The sequence below is a fragment of the Pieris napi genome, chromosome 10 (assembly GCF_905475465.1).
Source record: "Pieris napi chromosome 10, ilPieNapi1.2, whole genome shotgun sequence".
Lineage (NCBI taxonomy): Eukaryota > Metazoa > Arthropoda > Insecta > Lepidoptera > Pieridae > Pieris > Pieris napi.
In genome coordinates this window covers 11,189,818-11,211,249 of record NC_062243.1, presented here as the reverse complement: position 1 = coordinate 11,211,249, position 21,432 = coordinate 11,189,818, and the positions used below count along the sequence as shown (strand labels likewise).

At 33.3% G+C, this 21,432-nt stretch overlaps 1 protein-coding gene across 6 annotated transcripts in view; it reads left to right on the top strand.

Annotated features, from left to right (window-relative positions):
- LOC125053188 (potassium voltage-gated channel subfamily H member 8-like) overlaps nt 1-21,432 on the top strand; it is a 76,682-nt gene that overhangs the window by 50,723 nt on the left and 4,527 nt on the right. Inside the window, exons 4-11 of one of the 6 annotated variants that reach the window (XM_047654429.1) lie at nt 4,149-4,286; nt 6,952-7,085; nt 7,179-7,413; nt 7,936-8,096; nt 10,252-10,468; nt 13,248-13,427; nt 16,987-17,186; nt 20,388-20,637. In XM_047654429.1, the coding sequence (XP_047510385.1) occupies nt 4,149-4,286; nt 6,952-7,085; nt 7,179-7,413; nt 7,936-8,096; nt 10,252-10,468; nt 13,248-13,427; nt 16,987-17,186; nt 20,388-20,637 (1,515 nt within the window). Of the gene's footprint in view, nt 1-4,148; nt 4,287-6,837; nt 7,095-7,178; nt 7,414-7,935; nt 8,097-10,251; nt 10,469-13,247; nt 13,428-16,986; nt 17,187-20,387; nt 20,638-21,432 lie in introns of all 6 variants that reach the window. The other 5 variants (XM_047654428.1, XM_047654427.1, XM_047654426.1 and 2 more) reach the window with 5 other exon arrangements.

Here is a 21,432-nt window from a genome sequence, read left to right as displayed (position 1 = left end):
AAGAGTCTTGTAAGTAAGCATGTCTTTGATCAGTTTTGTCATCAGGATCAAATAAACTGTGACTAACGCCCATAGGATTGATGCAACACTGGATATTCTTGTCACTCGATATCTTTCAGTACCATAAATCGAAACCCCTTCATAGGTAGGCCTCCTGCAGCTTTTACATTCATGGCTTTCTTTCTCCATTAGCTTCCTGCTAATGCTTTTAAATCTTCTATCCACCTTTTTTAAGAGCGCTCTCTTCTCCTTTTTCTCCTTGGTCCTTACCATATAGTTATCTTTAAAAAATACATAAACATTCAGAAATTTAAATACAATAATGAACATTTAGACAAGTATTCATTAGAGAATGTTAAATTAAGAATTTAATTTTCTTTGAAAAACGGATAATTCCTAGTTGTCATCGCCACAGTTGAAGTTGAAATGGCTTTAATTACTCCCAGTCAAGTTTTTACACCAGTTTTACTTAATTAGATGATTCATTTAACTTAACAAGAAATGTTTTCGTCTAGAAAGCTCTGGTCAATGCTTTTAATTAAAAGTGTAAAGTTAAAAATGCTGTTTTCAGTGTTCTAGAAAAGATATCAATTAAAATAAACGTTTTAATTCGGTTCACGCTTGGTGCTTGCGTTGTTCTCATTCTATTTAAAAAATGTTCCAGAATTCAGCTTTTAAGGCTGATATATAGGATCCAGTCATCATCAAAGATCGGTGGCCAGGACACCGTGTTGGTGAACAAAATTATAGTTGAAATTGTTACAACATCGCCTTAGTGACTAAATATTTAAATAAATCAATGGCGTTACTATCTTTTTAGGTCTGGGCCTCAGATTTCTGTTCAACGATAATTTGTCAATCTTATAGTTGAGGGATCAGCCTCCTATGCCTGACACACGCCGTAGACGTTTTTGTGTCTAAAGCAGGTTTCCTCACGAGGTTTTCCTTCACCGTTTGAGCGACTGTTAAATGCGAACATAGAAAGACAGCCATTGGTGTACAGCCGGGGATCAAACTTACGACCTCAGGGATGAGAGTCGCACGCTGAAGCCTAGGCCAGCACTGCTCATTTGAGTAACTATTTACAGATTGTATAAAAACTATTCAAAATCACTTCACTAGTACATGCCTTATAAAATCACAATATGAAATATATCCTATGTGTGTTTTTACTTAACACCAAGTAAAAATTGTACCCTAAGAAAACACTCCTTAATTTCGAAAAGATTTCAACTATATAAACTATTACCGTCGCAAGCTTCGCATCAGCTTGACCCAAAGAGTAACGAATGAAAAACTCTGACGACACGAAAGTTTATGCAGACTGTTAATAAACGGAAAGTCGCTTGTCTCGGGCACTGCGTCATCATCGATACGGCTTGTTGCAGCTTATAATGGTGGGCAAATTCAAAGCAAGAGACCGGCTGGTAGAAGGAAGAAGTCGTGGTTGCGAAACGTAAGGGAGTGGACCGACATCACATCACAAAAGCCCCACAAAAGACAAGCGCAAGACACACGCCAATTCAAGTTGATAACAGCCAATAAATCTTAAACTAAATTTTCATAACAAATAAAACAAATTTTTATATATACGCGTTTTATAATTTGTTAAACTCATGCTATAGTTAGTGTTGGTCACGCACTAACTTATTCAATGTGTTGAGAAGGGTTTGAATCCCAGGAGATACAAAATGTTGTATTTGATTTGAAAGGTATGCTTATCACGTACTTAAGACAAATGATCAGTGAAACAGACATAGATATGGGTCTACCGAATGCCCCTAAGAGAAAACGGCGTTACATAACGACAAAATAAACAGCATTATGTACATAGGGATTTACTTATAATGCTGAAGATGTTATATTTTAATTAAATACTGTAAACCAAAGAGCTGTGTCACGTGGTTGGTTTAAAACAAAAGGCGAAACAAAAGCGCCTTCCTGGTGATTGTAATTGGTCAACTGCATATCTCCATCCGACGCCCAACCATAGACATGAGCAGTCTTTACGTTTAATCAGTCACAAATGAAAGCATTCATTCGCAATTTGTTTAATATTATACCATAAGGCACATTCACGGATTGATTTTATGAAATTGAATTACGAAACACAATTACTGTAGTGGTTTATAGGAAATTCAAATAAACAAATCCATAATACGGTAAGGGAAAAATAAGGCTGCTAATGCTAGAAAATTTTCCTTTCTCACAAATGGACGCCAGCTTTTATAAACCACTTATGTACAAGTGCTTCGGGCTACTTTTTCGTAATGTATTTATAGGTTAACGTTGGAGTCGTGGTATAGGTATTTATTGGCTTACAGAGGCTATAAGATTTAAAAAAAATAGCACATTATAAAGGAACTAATTATGTAAAAGATAATCAATATAAAAGAGCTAAATATGTATATCATGAGCAGTGTTGGCCTAGTGGCTTCAGCGTGTGACTCTCATCCCTGAGGTCGTAGGTTCGATCCCCGGCTGTGCACCAAAGGACTTTCTTTCTTTCTATTTAACATTCGCTCGAACGGTGAAGGAAAACATCGTGAAGCTTGCCTTAGACCCAAAATGTCGACGGCATGTCAGGCACAGAAGGCTGATCACCTATTAGACAAATTATCATGAAATAGGTACAGCCGTGCGATTCTGTAACTCACTTTTCGAACTCACACAGCGGTTTTCGCAGCAAACAATAAACTACAAGCTCCCTCCTTCATCAGAATGCCAAATCATAAAATGACTGCTTCACGACTGATTTGAGCGCGACCGCCGCTGTGATAACCGCTGTGTGAGTTCGAAAAGTGAGTTACAGAATCGCAAGGCAGAAATCTGAGGCCCAGACCTGAAAAAGTTGTAACGCCACTAATATAAACTAGAGATTATATTCGTCGTAGTTTAATTTATACCCCACAAGACAGTTATAGTTATAACCTTAATGTAATTACGTTTTTAATGTGTTCCAGAGGTGAGATATACGCTTCAATACAATAGAAATGTTTCAGTTTCTAAATATTTATATGTAAAGTTTAATTGTCTTCAAGTGTTTCTTGCTGAGCGTATTCCCAGCCGCTATCGTAAACAAAATCCAATAACAACTTTACGATTCCTTTCATCAAAATTAAACAAGCGCACAGATGTTCCCCGTCACAATTTTTTATACAAACACGAAAAGATTTCATTCATGTAATTCTTGAGGTTGTCTTTGGTGATTTTTTTAACGGCAGTTCTGTGAAATGTCTACGCTGTAGACGCTATCACCAAAACGCAGAGAGGGCCCGGCGGGAGAGGCCAAACCCACCAGATAAATTCCCTTTTTAGGGAGATTTGACACTCCTCTGCTGCCTATCTTCTCGGCCACAGATCTGCCTGAACATAGTTGCCTGATAGGCTATTATGTAGGGGTCCTATGTATTAAAAAAAAACTATATGGCATAACAAAACATAATAAGAAATTTTTATTGATTTGTGTACTTGGACTAACCTTATACTTGGAGTAATCCTTTACCTTATTCATAAGAACTAAATCAGTGCACACTTTATCAAAGTACTTTTTCGATTCTTTCTGTTAAATTGTGTTTTCGTTGTGATGAAAAGAGACAGTGTACTTTAGTTAAAACACTACACGAATTATTTGTTTATCTACAGTAATATTACAAAGAGGAAAGATTTGATAGTTTGTTTGGTTGCATTATACTGCTACAAGACTGATTTGAAAAATGATTTTACCATTAGAGCCCAATGTTCTCCTTGATGAACAAAAGCTATAGAATATTTAAAAAAAAAGTTCGGTCCAAATTCCCCACAATGTTTTTCTTCAGAGGGTAGAATGGTGTGTTAACTAAATAAGTGCAAAATAAAGAATACATTACATAGCCAATCGAAATCAATACGTTTTTGACATACGGAAGTCATGCTTAACATCTGATCTCTGAATTCACTGTTTAAATGAAAGTAATTAAGCTCAGTATATGCTTACGTAATCAATTAGTTTGTCTTAGATCGGAGTTTGACAATTCAGTTATTGCTAGAATGTTGATAATCACATACAATGATTTAACTCTCCATAGATTATTACTCATTCGAAGTGAAGATATTATAATAAGAACACAAATATTACCTTTAAGATATTAATTAGTTCTTTATTCTAGGAACGCCATTCTGGTGCCTGCTTGACATCGTTCCAATTAAAAATGAAAAACGAGAGGTGGTGCTGTTTCTCGCCTCTTTCAAGGATATTACAAACACAAAGATGGCCGCCATGAACACTAATGAAGACTTTGACAGCGGTAAGATTGAGAAACTGAATATCTCGACTTGCATTTTTTCCATTCACTGAACCGTGATTGTATTATCAATTCGAAACGGTCATTTGCGATTGTGAATATTTTATCGAAGACGCAATTGTAAAAACATTAAAATAGTATTAGAAATATTTAATATTAATCTAAACCTTCGCTACATTACTACTGCGCTTCATAATTTTAATATGAAGAATTTAAACACCAAAGAGTTGTGAAGAATTCAATACCAAGAATGTACCACCGGTAGTTCCCAGGTAGGATAGAAAACTATCCAAAGGTTTATTAATTTCCACATTAAATTCTAAATCGCGTCAATTGCAATTGACAGTTTCGATAACGCTCCTAATATTGTTCATAGCTTGAATGGACTAATTGAAATCCCAAAGAATTGAGACCCTTAGAAGCATGAATCTAATTTGAATTAATCAGATTAGTTGTAAAGTATACCTAAGAGTCTATGTAGGGAATTTACATAAAATTATTTGTATTACATAATTCATTTGATACAGTGTTATTTTGCGTGTTTGAGCACGTTTTAGTGGCATTTAGACTCGTCGGATCCACAATGCACGGTAACTCATTTAAATGTTTTAAGGTAATTTCTAAATAGGTTTCGAAAATATCTTCGTGTGTAGTTTGTATGGTTAGATTACTTGTAGTTTAAAAAAAGTTTTTCTGTTTTATTATCGTCAGCTATGAATGAAAATATAGTATTATATAAATGAGAAATATATACATAATGTTTGCCACAACATTTTGACTGAAAGAAACTGTGTTACTAATTTTAGCTAATATGAATTTTAATGTATAATGAATGGTTTGGTAACATAGAGGTATAGTTTTTTTACAGTACTTTTAAATAATTTATATATAAGAAAATTGTACGCTACCACCCTGTAATCAATAATAAAATATTTATCGCTATTATCAGCATAGAAGTTTATAATGGGTTGCAGCTTATCAATTTAATATAGTTGAATGCAAAAACCTGGTTTATAGATAACGATAGATAGATAGCTAGATAGCGCCGCTACTCTGAAATTCCCTCTAGCAATAACGATTTCAAAGGCAAACACAGGGCCGGATTTCGGTCTGGAGGCCTCATGGCAACAAAGGAATGGCCCCAAATTAATTTTCAAATAAAATGAACGATTTTTTTCAGTCGAGTTTTTCAATCAAAAATTAATTGTGAAACCAAGTAGATTCTTTTAGTATTTAACGAACATATAAAAATGTATCAAAAGAGAAGTTGTTTACTATGTTTACTAGTCGGAATTTAAAACATTTCCGATGTCTTTATTGTGGGCATTCCCCTAAATCCGACCCTCAGCAAAATATCTAAATCGCATACAAAAACTTCGCAATTGCAGTCGCTATTAAATTACTGAGTAACCGGTTTTGTGTCTGTTTTATTCACAGATTAAATAATAATTCCTGCTTTTAAATAGTATAAGCGCATGCCTATTATATGTACTTAGGTTATAGCTGTGTACTCTTTAATTTGTAAAATTGTTTTTTCGTAGATGCGATGTGATAACAAATCTCATGTGTAATAATTGCATTCAAACTTTTTTATAACCACGTTCTACCCTAACACTTAGACACATACATTTTATATGAAGCCATTAAACAAAATTTCAATTAAACATAGTCTATTCGCACAATATACGTAGTTACTGAAAAACTGGATATCCTTGCACAAGATTACGTTTGTTTTAGTTACTATATGGTATAAAGTAAACATTTTTAAATTTCGAATATCAGCTGTTTATAAATGTCCGCCATCTTGTCACTGAATATGGTTAAAAAGGGTCGTTTAAATTTTGACACTTGATTAGAAGCCTCCCAATGAATTCCGTTCTGCAGCTAAAATTGGGTCTTTTAGTTTCGAAAAGGTTCACGAATAAATTAAAACAAAGTTTTAGTACATACAAAGTTCTTGCAAATATCTATATCCTTCTCTATATGCCATTATATCGATAAACCCCTTTCATATAAAACACCTTATTAAAAAATATTATTTCATCCCGACTATTCAACTGTAAAAGCTTTCTCAGTCACTTCACAAAAACATCATGTTACTTGTATAAACGCCTAACGTATTACATAATATATTTGCTATCACATCCATTAATATTAAAGGCAGCTTTAAAGCAATAAACATAATATGGGATTTTCTTTCGGAACACAGAAAATAAATTATTCTCATTTAAAACGTTACAACCCAAACTCACGAACGGTTACGTTCTCGAATAATCTATGTCTCGTTCCACATTCGTGAATATTCATTACACTTATCCTTTATGTGATTGTGGAGTCGTCGAGTGACTTCAGTCATCAAAAACTTTTCATAGCTTACGGCACAAAGAAAATCCTGTACTTGTAACATTTTTACGTCTGTAGCACTTAAAGCTTTTAGGAGCCTTCCACACGATGGCTCATTCAAATATGGAACAATCGTGTAATTTTATGGTTACTTCGTGTGAAAGGCTGGTAGGTGTTAGCTAAATAGTAACAGGGTGGTTTATGCGTACAGGAGCCGCGGTGCGGCCGTCGGCTGGCGTGGTAACTCTAGCGTTGTCCCCATTTGTACCCGCAGCGGCACTCTTGGGAGCCCGGTTTCGAGCTGAATCTAGTTGCCTCCTTCCAGACTCCAATGGCAATCTTGACCCCGAAGCGCCATCACCCGCTAACATGGGGAGGCGGCGCTCCAGGGCCGTTCTTTACCAGCTTTCAGGACATTACAAACCGGATAAAATGAAGACAAAATTAAAACTCAACAATGTCAGTAAGGTATCCCGAGCTTCTTACTAACCCCTAGCTATGGAATATCACTATCTTATATATATTATATGTAAACGAATTATGAATTTTTAGAATCTGCTACACTCGTCCGATCCACCGCTTCCAGAATACAAAACGTCTGCTATAAAAAAGTCTAAATTTATTATCTCGCATTATGGCGTTTTTAAAACCTTCTGGGATTGGTTAATCCTAATAGCAACGTTTTATGTTGCGGTTGTTGTCCCGTATAATGCCAGTTTCGTTGACGAGGGGCATCCAAGAATAAGCGTCACAAGCGATGTTATTGTGGAAGCACTTTTTATTATAGGCAAGTATTCAACACAGGCTAGTATTACTATAAAATTATATATATAACCTTTTTTTTAAATTCTGTACTCACTTTTATCACTATGTTTTCAATGCCTTAAGAATATAGAAACTATTAAGTATTAATAATAATACATAAGTTCATGTTCATTGACTCTTATATGAAATCTCCAACAAAAAGCTTCACCCTAAGAGTGAATTTTAAAACTTGCCATTCCTTCCTTCCTTTTATTAATTTCGGTTTCCTACAGCTAACATAAATTATATACAACAAAGAAGAATTATACTAAACATATATCCAAAGATAGAATAAAAGAAATTTATATAAATGATTGAATACGTAATACCTAATTCGTGTGATGGTGTGAAAGTGAGGGTATGTACGTGAAGGTGTATGTAGGGTATGCTCATGATGAAGGTGATGCTATGGATATTCTTAATACTCCTTTTAATTTTTCATATCTTAAACGCTAATTAATCAAAGAGTACGTTTAATTTTAAGTAATTTACTAATTGCCTCCAGATATTGTCCTCAACTTTCGCACGACGTTTGTAAGCAAGAAAGGAGAAGTGGTGTCAGACTCAAAGGCAATAGCTCTTAATTATATACGATCTTGGTTCGTGGTTGATCTCCTGGCCGCGCTCCCTTTTGACCTACTTTACGCATCAGATGTATACAGTAAGGTAAGCATAATTACGGTTCCAATATAATCTATATATATAAAAATGAAACCCGTTTTCCGTTGTCACGACATAACATGAAAACGGCTTGACGGATTTGTCTGATTCTTTTTTTCTAATATTCCTTGAAGTAAGAGGATGGTTCTTACGGAGAGAAAAATTAAAAAAAAAAATGAGTGAAAAAGTCTAAAAACAACATTTTTCTATATGTCCCATACAAAATATTCGTAAAAATCAAGTGTATCATAAAATTCAAGTGTTAGTGGAGGGGTTCCGGGAAGGTAAATTTTTATTTATTGACATATTACAGTAAAGAATCGACTGTTAGGCGGTACGATGTTCGCCAGGCCAGCTAGTATAGAAATAAATTTGCAATTAACAGAACAAATACAGAGCAACTTTGTTTCTAAATAAAACATCTAACTATATTTGTTAGTATAAATTGGCCATTAATAAATTAGAAACCTTAAACCTGGATACAAACAATATGCTTTTATAGGGTTTAAAACAGCAAATTGATTGACAGCATATTGGTAAGCGATATTATTTCTGGTCCATTTAAATTTTGTCTTGTTCACGTAATCTATAAGGTAGCTACTATGAAACTATCAACGGTTGTAATGTACTGGATAATTGAAAGGATTTATTCACCTGATCGGATAGTCGTATAAGAACTATATTCAACTAGCTGCCCCCGGGAACTTCGTTTCGCCTTAATATGACGTTTTTACTTCGCCTACGTTTTTAGTAGCTACGCACCAATATATGCAACATTTTGTTATGGTTCCTCATAGAGACTGTTCGTTTTTCCGGACTAAAAACCTAAGTACTAAATAATACAATTTGTTTTTCAACTTTTCTCTCTATAAAAACCTTTCTCAATGTTCAAGGAATAAAAAAAATACTTGGCCAATCCAAGCCGTCTTCGAGTTTTGAGCTAAGCAACATATATTGCGATTCATTTTTATGTATATAGATATAATACATGCTTTAAAGTATTCACTAAACTATAAAGCTGGGTTAATGACTCATTTGCTTACAATTTTCCTATTTTTATTTAATAATCACACGTAGTTTTGATTATAGAGTTCAAACGATTCACAACACACGTTTGAAATACTTCACACATCTGTATACACGTGAACATGTCTCGAATACCTCTTAAAGCAACTCTATATAATGACTTAATAAGCAGTAATTAGAAACATTGACGAACTGTTGAAGGCAAATTAGTTTCTACTTTGCGTTAAAGTAGGAAAAAGGTCCAATAGCCGATTTAGAGGAATACGAAATCAATTTCTATAATCTTAATCATAAAATTGTGATTATCTTTACAAAACTCAAAATACAGCTATTATGTGGTCTAGGTCTCAGATTTCTGTATCTGTGTGATAATTTGTTTCTTCTAATAGCCAAGTAGGTGATCAGCCTTCTGTGCTTGACGCTGTTGACTTTTTGAGTCAAGGCCATATAGCAAGTGTGATATGCGCATTTAGACTGAAAGTCCGGCCGGGACTTGAATCTACGACCTTCGAATGAGAGTCGCATGCTGAATAGGTTAGTACTGCTTTTATTATAAAATAACAGAGCAGTGTTGGCCTAGAGGCTTCAGCGTGCGACTCTTATCCCTGAGGTGGTAGGTGACGATCGCGCCGGCCAATGGACTTTCTTTCTATGAGCGCATTTAACATTCGCTTATGGAAAACATCGTGAGAAAACCGGCTTGCCTTTAGACTCAAAAAGGGGACGGCGTGTGTCAGACACAGGAGAGTGATCACCTATTGACAAATGATCATGAAAAAGTTACAGTAATCTGAGGCCCAGACCTAAAAAGGCACCACTGATTTTTTATTATAAAATAACAGTTAACATATTTTTTAAACGGTGATATGAAACTTGGCAGTAAAACAGAGTGGCGGAGAGTTTATAGCCAGTTCTTCTCTTCCGCTCTACGCCCTTAATTTGAGAACTGGCAGTGAATGTAAAATTAGAAGCATTTAATATGTACGTATGACGTTCATAAGTGTACATTATGGTAACTGAATGAATAAATGATTTTGATTTGATTTAATTTGATGTAGACTCAGTAAAATTATAACTTTAGTGACTCTTATTGCAATTTAAATGAAATTCTCGCTTATAGTGTCATTTTTCACAGGAATCGACGCATGGTAACGTTCACCTCGTCAAATTAACCCGTCTATTGCGACTGGCACGACTTTTACAGAAAATGGACCGGTATTCACAATATTCAGCTTTGATTCTTACACTACTTATGCTTTCGTTCACGTTATTGGCGCATTGGCTTGCTTGTATATGGTTTATTATAGCCGAGAAAGAGATTGAGCATCATAAAAATGAAAGTTGGGATTTGGGTAAGTAGCTGATTATATTTTAGCTAAATTTGTAAATATCGCGCTTTGAATTAATGGAAATTTCGAAGTATTATTTTGCTACTTATATGTAATGGGCTGTCATATGAGATAGGTTGTGTCTCTTGATGGCAATACAGATTTATTACGATCCCCATTATGTACGAGGGAGTTAATATATAATCTAACATAAGGTTTAGACCAGTGATTCCCAACGTGGGGCAATTTGATTACAAAGGGGGCGCTATTTGAAAATTTATTAAAATTATTTGTAATTTGAATTTCAGTTTTTCTTTCTAAGTTTTGATAATTTACTTACTGTGTTTCATTAACAATTAGTAATTTCCTCAAACCTTCTTGTTAAGTGAATAATTCAATTTTTTAATATTAAAAATTACGTTTGTTACATAGGCGGGTCATAAGAATTTTAGAAAGGCTGTGGTGGAGCATGGCCCAAAAAAGGTTGGGAAACATTGCTGAAATGAATAACCAAAACCACTGTTCAGAATCAAAAATGTAAAATGTTTTTAATTCGAGATTATATAGCTTAAAACATTTAAATGCGATAAAGACAGTTCAGTATATATTTCCAGACTAAAATTCAATATTTATGAGTTCTATTACATAATGCATCAAAATTTTCTTTTTAATGTAATAGCAACGGGCAGGAGGCTCACCTGATGTTGTGATACCGCCGCCCATGGACACATTGCCAGAAGGCTCGTGCGTTGCTCTTTTCTTGAAGGACCCTAAGTCGAATTAGTTCGGAAATACTTCAGTGGGCCGCTGGTTCCACATAGTGGTAAAACTGCTTTAAGAAACGCTCAGTGGAAAGATTAATTGATGTATTAATCAAACACAGTTTCTATATTCAAAATATACCGTATTTGCTACAAAATAGACTGTAAAAGGTCTATCAATCACTCATCGATAATCTACGACTGGTGTTAATCCGGAAGCCAATATAAAATCCACCTTAAATTTATGGAAATACAGTGCAAATTCTTTATAACATCATTCGTTAGTCTGAAACACTTTCTATAACGTAAAAATAAGTTATATTTATTTGGTAACCCAATACCCATACATGTATTCTTCCCTCCCTATAACAAATCCTCTCTATAACGAATAAAAACGCTCGGTCCCTTGAAATTCGTTATAAAGAGTTGACACTGTACATTCTAATAAAACGGTATAATATGTTTAATACAATAGGAAGTATTAACAATTTCATAGGACAAATGAATCTGTTAACGTAATTAATGCTTTCAAAATACTTCGCAGCGTAAAGTCACGCTTAAATACTATTTACAATGCCTGAAATAGAAATTTCGCAATTAAATCTTAAACGACGCTATAAGTCCCCTTTTAGAAGTACTTGAAATGTTTGTGGGTGGATGCGTTATATTATAATGTGTACCTTTTAAAGCACACGTAGGCGTAAATGTCAATCAGACATTGTGATTTGATTTCAACTACGTAAACGATAATATGTGATTTTTGTTCAGGTTTTAAATGAAATCCATTAGGATTATGTGCTACTGTAAATACGCTAGAGGTCTCCTTTTTAGTATGGCTTGAATCGCTAAACAGTTAAATATTAATTATTATTGCCATAAAGTTATTTACTGAATAAATGTTATTTGCTATAAATGCTCATTTTTCTTAGACTGCCTTTCTGCGATATAAAATATTAAACAAATAAACCTATATTTTTAAATTTGCGTAAATTCCCTTTGTTAAAGAATTTAAATTAGATGATAAAAATTGTCAAGCTCTATTAAAACTATATACTTAATTATTTTTTTAATACCAAAATACATTACGAATGAGGTAAAATTAATTTTATTCATAAAAACTTAGTGCAAGGGTGCAACCCTTTTAACCAAAGTACTATTTTGTCTCTTTCTGTCAAATTTTGTCTACGTTGTGATAAAAAAAGACAATTGAGTACTTTAGTTAAAACATCGCAATAAGACATATTTATATTAAGAAATGGGTTTAAACAGTTGCAAACTTAATAATTTTTACAAACATAAATCTACCACTGAATGGTTTTACATACAAGTATAATCTGTAATCTTATTCTAGTGTATACACGTTTGAAATAGTATAGACAACTGACATCTATTGTCTTTGGTTCATAGTCTATTTAGATACAACATAAATGTACTTAATATATAATTAAAGGAAAAATTCTACGAAATAGACCAGTGCAGATAGCCTTTAAAATAAATAAAAAGTGAAATAAATAATAGTAGGATGAAACCTATTGGAAAGGGAGGATAATATTATAAAAATTTAAGGAAAAATAATTTACGGGCGATCTGAGGTCGGGAAGGGGTAGGGGGGAGTTTTAAGGGTAAAAAACGGTTTATCTCGATTTCCGGCAAAACTAAAAGTCTTATCGAAGAAAGTTAAATCGCAAAGTTGTAGGTCATAAAAAGATCTACAACTTTTGTATTTGCAATTTTTTCACATAACCTCAAAACTTAGGTGAAAAATTCAAAAAACCAAGTTTTTGGTTTTTTATTTATCTTTTTTTTTTTTACGAAATTGGGTGAAAACTTACCTTATTATGTCCCAAATATACTGTAATTTATTTGATTAAAAATATTTATTTTTTCGCCTCATATTTAGATAATATCAAAAAAGCACCCTAATTTTCAATCGAAAATTCTGGTTTCGAAAACCCTAATTTTCAAAAAAAATTATGGCGCAGGCTGCCATGGGTGAAAAGAAAAAAATATATTCAGATACAGATGTCTAATCTATATTTTAGGATGGATCAATAATTTAGCTGAGAGGTTGAAAATCCCAATAGGAAACATATCGCACAGCGAGAGCTATGTAACAGCATTGTACTTCACATGTTCGTCACTAACCAGTGTGGGCTTTGGGAACGTGTCTGCAAACACTCTGCCGGAGAAAATCTTCAGCATATTGGTTATGCTTGTTGGAGGTAAGTTTCTTTACATTGAATACTAAATGAAAATATTAAGTAATATTCGTTTTAAATATTATATGCCTTTTAAAGTGAAACTTCTTTAGGCGCATGAGGGTAAAATTTTTACGGAACGTCACGAAGATGTGCAGCGTTTTTGTAGATTTTTTTTTCTTTAATAAAGATGTGCTAGTATAATATTGTGGTGCAATTATTCATACTTGAACACCGATGGTGTTTTTAATACATATCAATATCATTTTTATTGTATTAAGTAACTAAATTACCAGTTTTTTTTTTTTTGGTTTTGTATTTTTAGAAGAGCTCAGAACCAAGACCTTATTTGCTAAGACCCAGTTGGCTATTTTAGAAAATGTGGACATGTGTACTTTGTACGCACGGACTTTTTTGTTTGTTTTAAGTTCATATATTTACACTTATCATAAAAGAAAAGTATATAATATATAATGTTGAAGAAATTTAAAATTGTTATCATTATTAGTGTACTACTTAGTGCAGTTTATATAGTTTAGTTTATTATGGAAGAGCAAGACACAAGTACCTTTTATTTCAAAGATATCAAGAATTTTCTTATTCATAGCAAATAAATATAAAAACTGGGCCTGGGTGTCATTGAAATAAAATTATACCGCTTAATTGGAGAAATTCACACTCATTTCGTTTATTGCACTAACGAAGTACACTACGACTTCATGTGTCGACACTTCAGCGCTACAGATACTACTCTCTTGAGTCATTTACATATATATATTTGCTTAGCTAAGCATTTACTACAAGAACAGGAGCTTCAGAACAAATCACTTTTCGACAGGAGTGACTCACTATCGCCAAACGAATCTGTATCGGAATGACATTAGCTCACAATTTGTCACGTGATCATTTTCACCAATCCTAAACAGGATCAATGAAATCCGTGCTTACAGAGAATTTAGAAAGAAACCCTTAGGGAAGTGCAAAATATATACAAATCTTAAACGTTATTTTAATATAGTACAGATTTATAGGTAAATAACATTCGTATTGTACCGTATGATTGACAAATGATTAATCGTCCGCGTAAAACATGTTGATACAGCCTTTCTGGTTTCTTGCGAAAAAATTGATTTTTCTTATAAATATCTTGGCTAAACAAACTCCTAATAGATTGGTATGGGGGACAAATAAAAATACCGATGCCGCATGTAATAAACAATCGAACTTACCTACGTACGTAATTGTAATAATAATTTATCATAAATCCTTTGGCGCTACCACCGATATGGGATCCTATCAGATTCCACCAGTTTCCCTCGTCATTTTTATTTCATAGACAAATAGCTGATTTAGCCTTCTGTCTGACACATGTGGTGGATTTTTGGATTTGAGACATGCATGTTTTCCTTCACCGTACGAGCGAGTGTTAGATGCCCTCATAGACAGAAAGTCCATTAAAGCACAGCCGGGGCTCGAAGCTACGACCTCAATAACGAGAGTCGCTGAAGCCACTAGGCTAACACTACTTTTTACTAGAAATTTGTAAAATGAACGTGAATGATCTTATTTAGATTGTAAATACTAAATCCTTGAACTAGTATCACAGACTCATAAAGAGAACTTTAAAATTCCATTGTCTGAAAAGTGATTTCCCGCTCACTGCTGACGTTCGAACTCTCCAGGTATTAATTTAATTCAATTCACGAGATCAACATTTGTAACATTGAAATACAATTCTCAACCCGACGATAAAGCCATTTCTTTTTGACCTCATTTATGTTTCCTTTGGACTTCCGTTTAATGATTCTTCGTATCGAATGCTTACCGATTACAGGAGCTCACAAAATAATTGGTTCATTATGTATTAATTTCGCTATGATCGCGTAGGGAATGCAATTATTAATCTTTCATAGTGCGTATTAAATTTAAATTGACTGTTAAATCGAAATTATGAAATTGGTTATGCTGTGCTCAAGCCTGGGGGCAATTTGATTGTTAAGGGGGCAATTCGAAAATAGACCCGACGTTAGCCGTTGACCCGTTTTTAGTTTTTTATATGTTTAGAAAATACTGTGTTTCGTTAACAATTTCCTAGTGATTACTTCGTAAAACCTATAAATAAGGTATGGTACAAAAAAGGTTGGGAAACAGTGGTGTAGATGACAGTTTTTGACATGATTAATTGCATGCAAGAAGTATCCGTAGAACCTCAACCTCAATATAGTACATACATATAATATTGATGAAATTTTATGGAGTTTTGTAAATTCGATACCATAACATGGGATAACCCGGTGAATCGGAATTCTTTATTGCTAACGTTAAAACTATAGAACTATAGAGAATAGACGGGAGTGACAGAGAAAACAGTATGATACCTTACTAATACGATTAATTAAAATAAAGCTATTTAGCATAAAGGAGGTTGATTAAGTCGCGGTTAGCTTAGAGTATAAAATTTATTAACAAAATTTATTAACAGATTACTAATTAATTTAACAGATTAAATATAGACACAGGAAGTAAATGTGTATCTAGATTTTCGAGACGTTCGTAAGTTACCTATATGAATAAATATTATATGATGTTTTGTTTTGAATAAATTTGAAGTGTTTTCTAGAGAGCTACTTTCATTTATAATATTTTCGTGACTATTATGTATCATATAGTAGAAAACCCACGCGCAAAATAACAGGATGTACATATATATTAGATAATTATTATTTAGTTTTTTTTATTGTAGAATTAAACATGTTGATATTATTATGTAATTCTATCGTTCCAATGCGATACATACCTAATATATTATATAGTTAGCAGTTAACATAAGAAAAAAATTAAAATTATTAATTAATTAAATTTAAAAAACTCAACAATAATATTAATTATAAATAACGTCTATATTTGATGCGAGTGACGAAAAACAGAGCCCAAAATCACCGCGCGCCTTGCTTGCTTCAGCTGAAAACCAGATATCCCTCACTCCTACGAATCACTTGAGATTTTTCAGCTTATTACATGATAACTGTAAAGATATTGATGTGAATTTAAACAAGTCTAATTAAAACGTGGTAAATAGTCTTTCGTCCGAATATTGCAGATGACAAAATAAAACTTTTATTTAATTAAAACTAATATTTTCGTTAAAAAACTATTAAAAAAATATTGGTTGTTTGTAAAGTAGGTTTACGATCAAGATGTTTACGTGATAACGTCTTATTGGTGATATAAGTTTTTGGGAAGTAAGGAATTAATGAAGATAACAATTTTTTCAAATTTTAAATTACATCTATCGTTTTATTCACACTTTTGATGATAATTTTCGGGTGTAAAATGACAAGTTTACTTATTCGACTATGATATACATTTTTCTTCATACATTCACGGAATGACTGGCAGCGCTCGAGATGAGACGGGAGATCGGTCCGTCTCTCTCTCGTTATACCTGCGATCGCGCTCGTGAGGTTTTGGTGTGACACAAGTTTCTGAACATGTCACCCGACTAAAACGATTTTAAAGACGTTATCACGTCAAAACCAAATTGTAAATAGCAGTCACTTAATCAGTTTACGTTTCTATCCAGCTCTGATGCACGCGGTGGTATTCGGTAATGTCACGGCCATCATACAAAGGATGTACTCACGTCGATCTATGTATCAAAGCAAGTGGCGAGATCTGAAGGACTTCCTAACAATCAACCAAGTCCCCAAGGAACTCAAGCAGCGCATGCAAGACTATTTTCAGACGATGTGGTCGCTCAACCATGGAATTGATATACATGAGGTAATTGGAATGTTATAACGATAGCTAAAATAAATCATTCAATTCTTTATAACCTGAGACATATCTGTTTATAGATTAAACAAAGCATTTACTCTATTGTAGAAGCTAGTGTCAAAGATAATCGACGGAACTTCAGATTCTAAAATGATTTATAATATATTTTCATTTCAAGTTGTGAGCTTATTATTTTTTTATACTTATATTTATTGAGTTGCCTTACTTAAATGTAATTTAAACATATTTCTCAAGTAACCATTGTTTTGTCTATTCGTATTTGGCCTTTGTCGAATTAAGCTTCATCATAGATTATAAAATAATTTGTACCATCTGTTCTTTCCACAAAAGAGGAAGGCCCGTTATTACGAACTACGTATGTATAAACACTTGTGGGCTTGTGTCTTAAGATTGCTCCAGCTTTTGTTTAACGCTCGAGCATACTTTTCAATCGGGTCAGTAGGTAAAGGGTAGCTTTAGGTATTTTAAAAATTACAAATTATTTTACGAAGAAAACACCTGTTTTCAATTACTGTCTGTGTTCCACCTCGAGTAGTAGCTAGTATTTTTCTAGCCTACAAATTTGTCTGATGCACTGTTTTAACGTACTCATTCCTCTCTCGTCAACATAACATAAACTCCATTTGAAAGAAAGCGACAAAAGACGGAAACTACTAGTTGAGTGCGATTATATTTTTTTATGAATAAAGGATAACATCTGATTTGCTTGATGGTTTGTTGTATTAATATCGAATAACTTCAGTTGTAATAAACATAACCATATGATTTTAATACAGGTTGTTGGAGATAAAAACAAAACTCCACGCAAATATATACAATTTTTTTAAATACATAACGATATTTTTCGAATCGTACATACATTAATAATAGTTCGCCCTTATATCTGAGTGGAGGTTTGTCTTTGGTAGATTATTATCTATGTTCCAGACTAAACAAATTCAATAACGCGAGAAAAAAATATAATTAGTTTACGGTGACAGATATATTAACTTTCAAAGATAATGAACTAAGCGCAGCTAAGCAGACTTGTTCTAGATATTGACGTCTTCTACAAAAGTGCAGGATATCACTTTGCGCTCAATTTATTGCGTCCATAGTTTCCAAGTACGCGATATAAGGATGTTTATTGGTATTTTTTTCACATCATTAACGAAGGTTTCATACAGATCCCTTACTTTTTTTATATTATTCTATAGCCTATGTTCATTAGGAATAATGTAAGGAATCGTGAAATTTCTCAAACCAGTCCAGTAAATTTGGGGCCTTTTCAAACTTAACGAATTGTTGAATAGGGATTTGGACTTATTATATCTCTATTGTTGCCTTTTGTTGAATTCGTAAAAATTAAAATTCTATTCTAGTCACATTAATGATAAAAAACGCAGTACTAGAGGGGTGGATGAAATGTTCTCTTACTATCTGAGCCCTGTGGTTAAATGCGGGATTTAGATAATATAATGACTAATTAATTATTCAATTAGAAATAATAGCTTCTGAGATTAACGCGACCAAGTTAAAACAACTATTCGGTAATAACAACAGAGCGTTTTGTAAGGCGGTTTCTGCCCACTGAAGTCTTTTCGAGCCAACTTCAATAAAAGAACGTACCAATATTTAAAAGGCCGGCAACGCATTTGTCAGCCATTCATTATCAGAGCGGCGGTATCACTTAACATCAGGAGAGCGTCCTGCCCGTTTACTATGTGTTCTATAAAAAAGTACATATAATAATTATTTGTAAAAATATTATGTTATTTGAATAACGGACGAATTTAATTAGATTGATTTGTGAAAGCTTTAGCTTTTGGAAAACCTTTTCATTCGAGCGTGAACTTTTAGATTTATTAATTTGCTTAAGTATCCATTAGTAAATGACTGTGAGAAGTAGGACTGTTTTTTGAATTGATTTTTACATTACTTTGATATATCGTAAAATTCTTTCGCGAGTTAATTGAATTAAATGAGGTGGAAACACAAAGCAAATTTTATCTGCGTCATCAAATTTTTATAAAAGGGTATTACGCCTAAACAAATTTTAATTTATAATTTGAAGGCTTTTGAAGCGACTTAAGAGATGATTATTATAACTTCCTAAATGTTATATTTGTTAAATGTGTGTGTTTGTTGTGTGTACCCTCACACATACTTTTCACAGTCAGTTGAGAAGAAAATTAGAGTGATATATATATGTATGTTTTGTAGATTAGATGAAGTTGATCAGTAAACGAACCGTGATAGTGATATAAAATACGCGTTAATATATAAATGTAATAGTAAATTCAAGAGCCACAATAATTTAGTTTTTTACTTTTATTGGTGCTTAGCAAGGAAATATAAATTAGAAGTTAATAATCTATAGAAGGAAAGTCTTACCCAACCATAAGCGAATGAAAATAAAAAAGCTAAAATTTTATGGGTAATACCTGTACATACAGACATCACTAACACACATAATAGACCAGACTTATTTGCTGAAACAAATAACAAAACTTACTTGCGAACCAACAGTGGAGCCAAACAAACAGCATCTTAGCAAATATCATCTATTAAAATAGAACTAACAGTGGAATACCCAAACGAGAGGCATACCAATAGTCATAGGTGCGACTAAGTTAAAACAACTTAGTTAATAAATAATTAAGCAATTATTACTAATTTCTGCCGCGCAACCAGTTGCCCACTAAAGTCTTTCCGAATTAATTCGAATTAGCATCCTTCAATAAAAGAGCGTACCAACACTTAGGCCGGCAACGCATTCGCGAGCCCTCCGGCATGCAGTGTCCATGTACGGTACCACTTATGATCAGGTGAGCCTCCTGCCCGTTTGCCCCCTGTTCTATATAAAAAACAGGAATAGTAGCTAAAGGTATTACTCAATAAATTTAAGTAATAAATGATTCTATAGGCATCACCATTCTCTAAAAAAATATCTAAAATTCACACTTCAACCATAACCAAAAAGTGATTCAGTATTTCTAGATCGAATAACTATACCACAGGACACGAATAATACATAGACTAAAAGGAAAAAAAAGGAAAATGGGGACTTGAATGCCTTTTTTCTTGAGGGTCTCAGGGCACAGACTAAAGACCACTTTATTCCATATAAATACTTGAATAGGGACTCCTTTGTTTAGGAAAGCACCAGTTCCATTTTTAAAACGAATATGTATTCATATTTTGTAGACCCTGAAAGAATTCCCTGAAGAACTAAGAGGCGATGTATCACTACATTTACATAGAGAAATCCTGTCTCTTCCTATATTCGAGTCAGCGTCGCAAGGCTGCCTCAAACTCCTATCTCTACATATAAGGAACAATTTCTGTGCACCAGGCGAATATCTCGTTCACAAAGGCGACGCGTTGTCATACATTCACTATATTTGTAACGGCTCAATGGAGGTGATGCAGAACGATATGGTTGTTGCAATATTGGGTAAGTCTACACTAGCACAAATATTACTCCAATTTACCAGATTTTTAATTAGTGCTGTTTAAATAAAATTGTATTATGAATATTATACATATTTTTACACGCTTTATATTAGCTTCACCTGTATGTATGTATGTATGTATGTAACCGACTCCTTCGGACTCGATTTTGACCCACTTTTAACGGACAGATTTAATTCAAACTTTGCGCACCTGTCAAAGATCGATGACAATGAAATAATCCGAAAAAAAAAAATAACTAATAGTTTGAAAAAACTAAAAAACACGCTTTTAAAGCACATCAAACTAAAAAGTGAAAAATAATTCCTAATTTAGGCTGAAAAGGGTAATGAACAAAAAATACTGGTATTATTGTAAAAAAGCGTGGGGCGCTCTGTGCCATATTTTTCGACTATCGAGCAACTGTTTACGTATTTTGTAGCTGTTGGTCGTTGAATTCCTTCCCAAACGTTTATATTTTAATGCAAGAACAAAAGCTTCAACTATAAAGAAAAACTTGCTTAAATAAATAAACAGATGATTTTTTTCCGTCTTATCTGATTTTAGTAGACACATGGCGTGAAACCCGGATTTATTCCTGGCGAAAAAATAATTTATTTCAGATTGGAAGGCATCCAAAGCTTATCATCTGTTCGCGTCAAAAGATTATCAATATAACTTAGAAATGCTAAAATATTCATAATTACAGCACCAATGTTTGTGATATAAATCTTATAGCAAATATAAACATATTATTCTGGTAGTAAATGTAATTTAGAATCAATTTAACATATTTTCT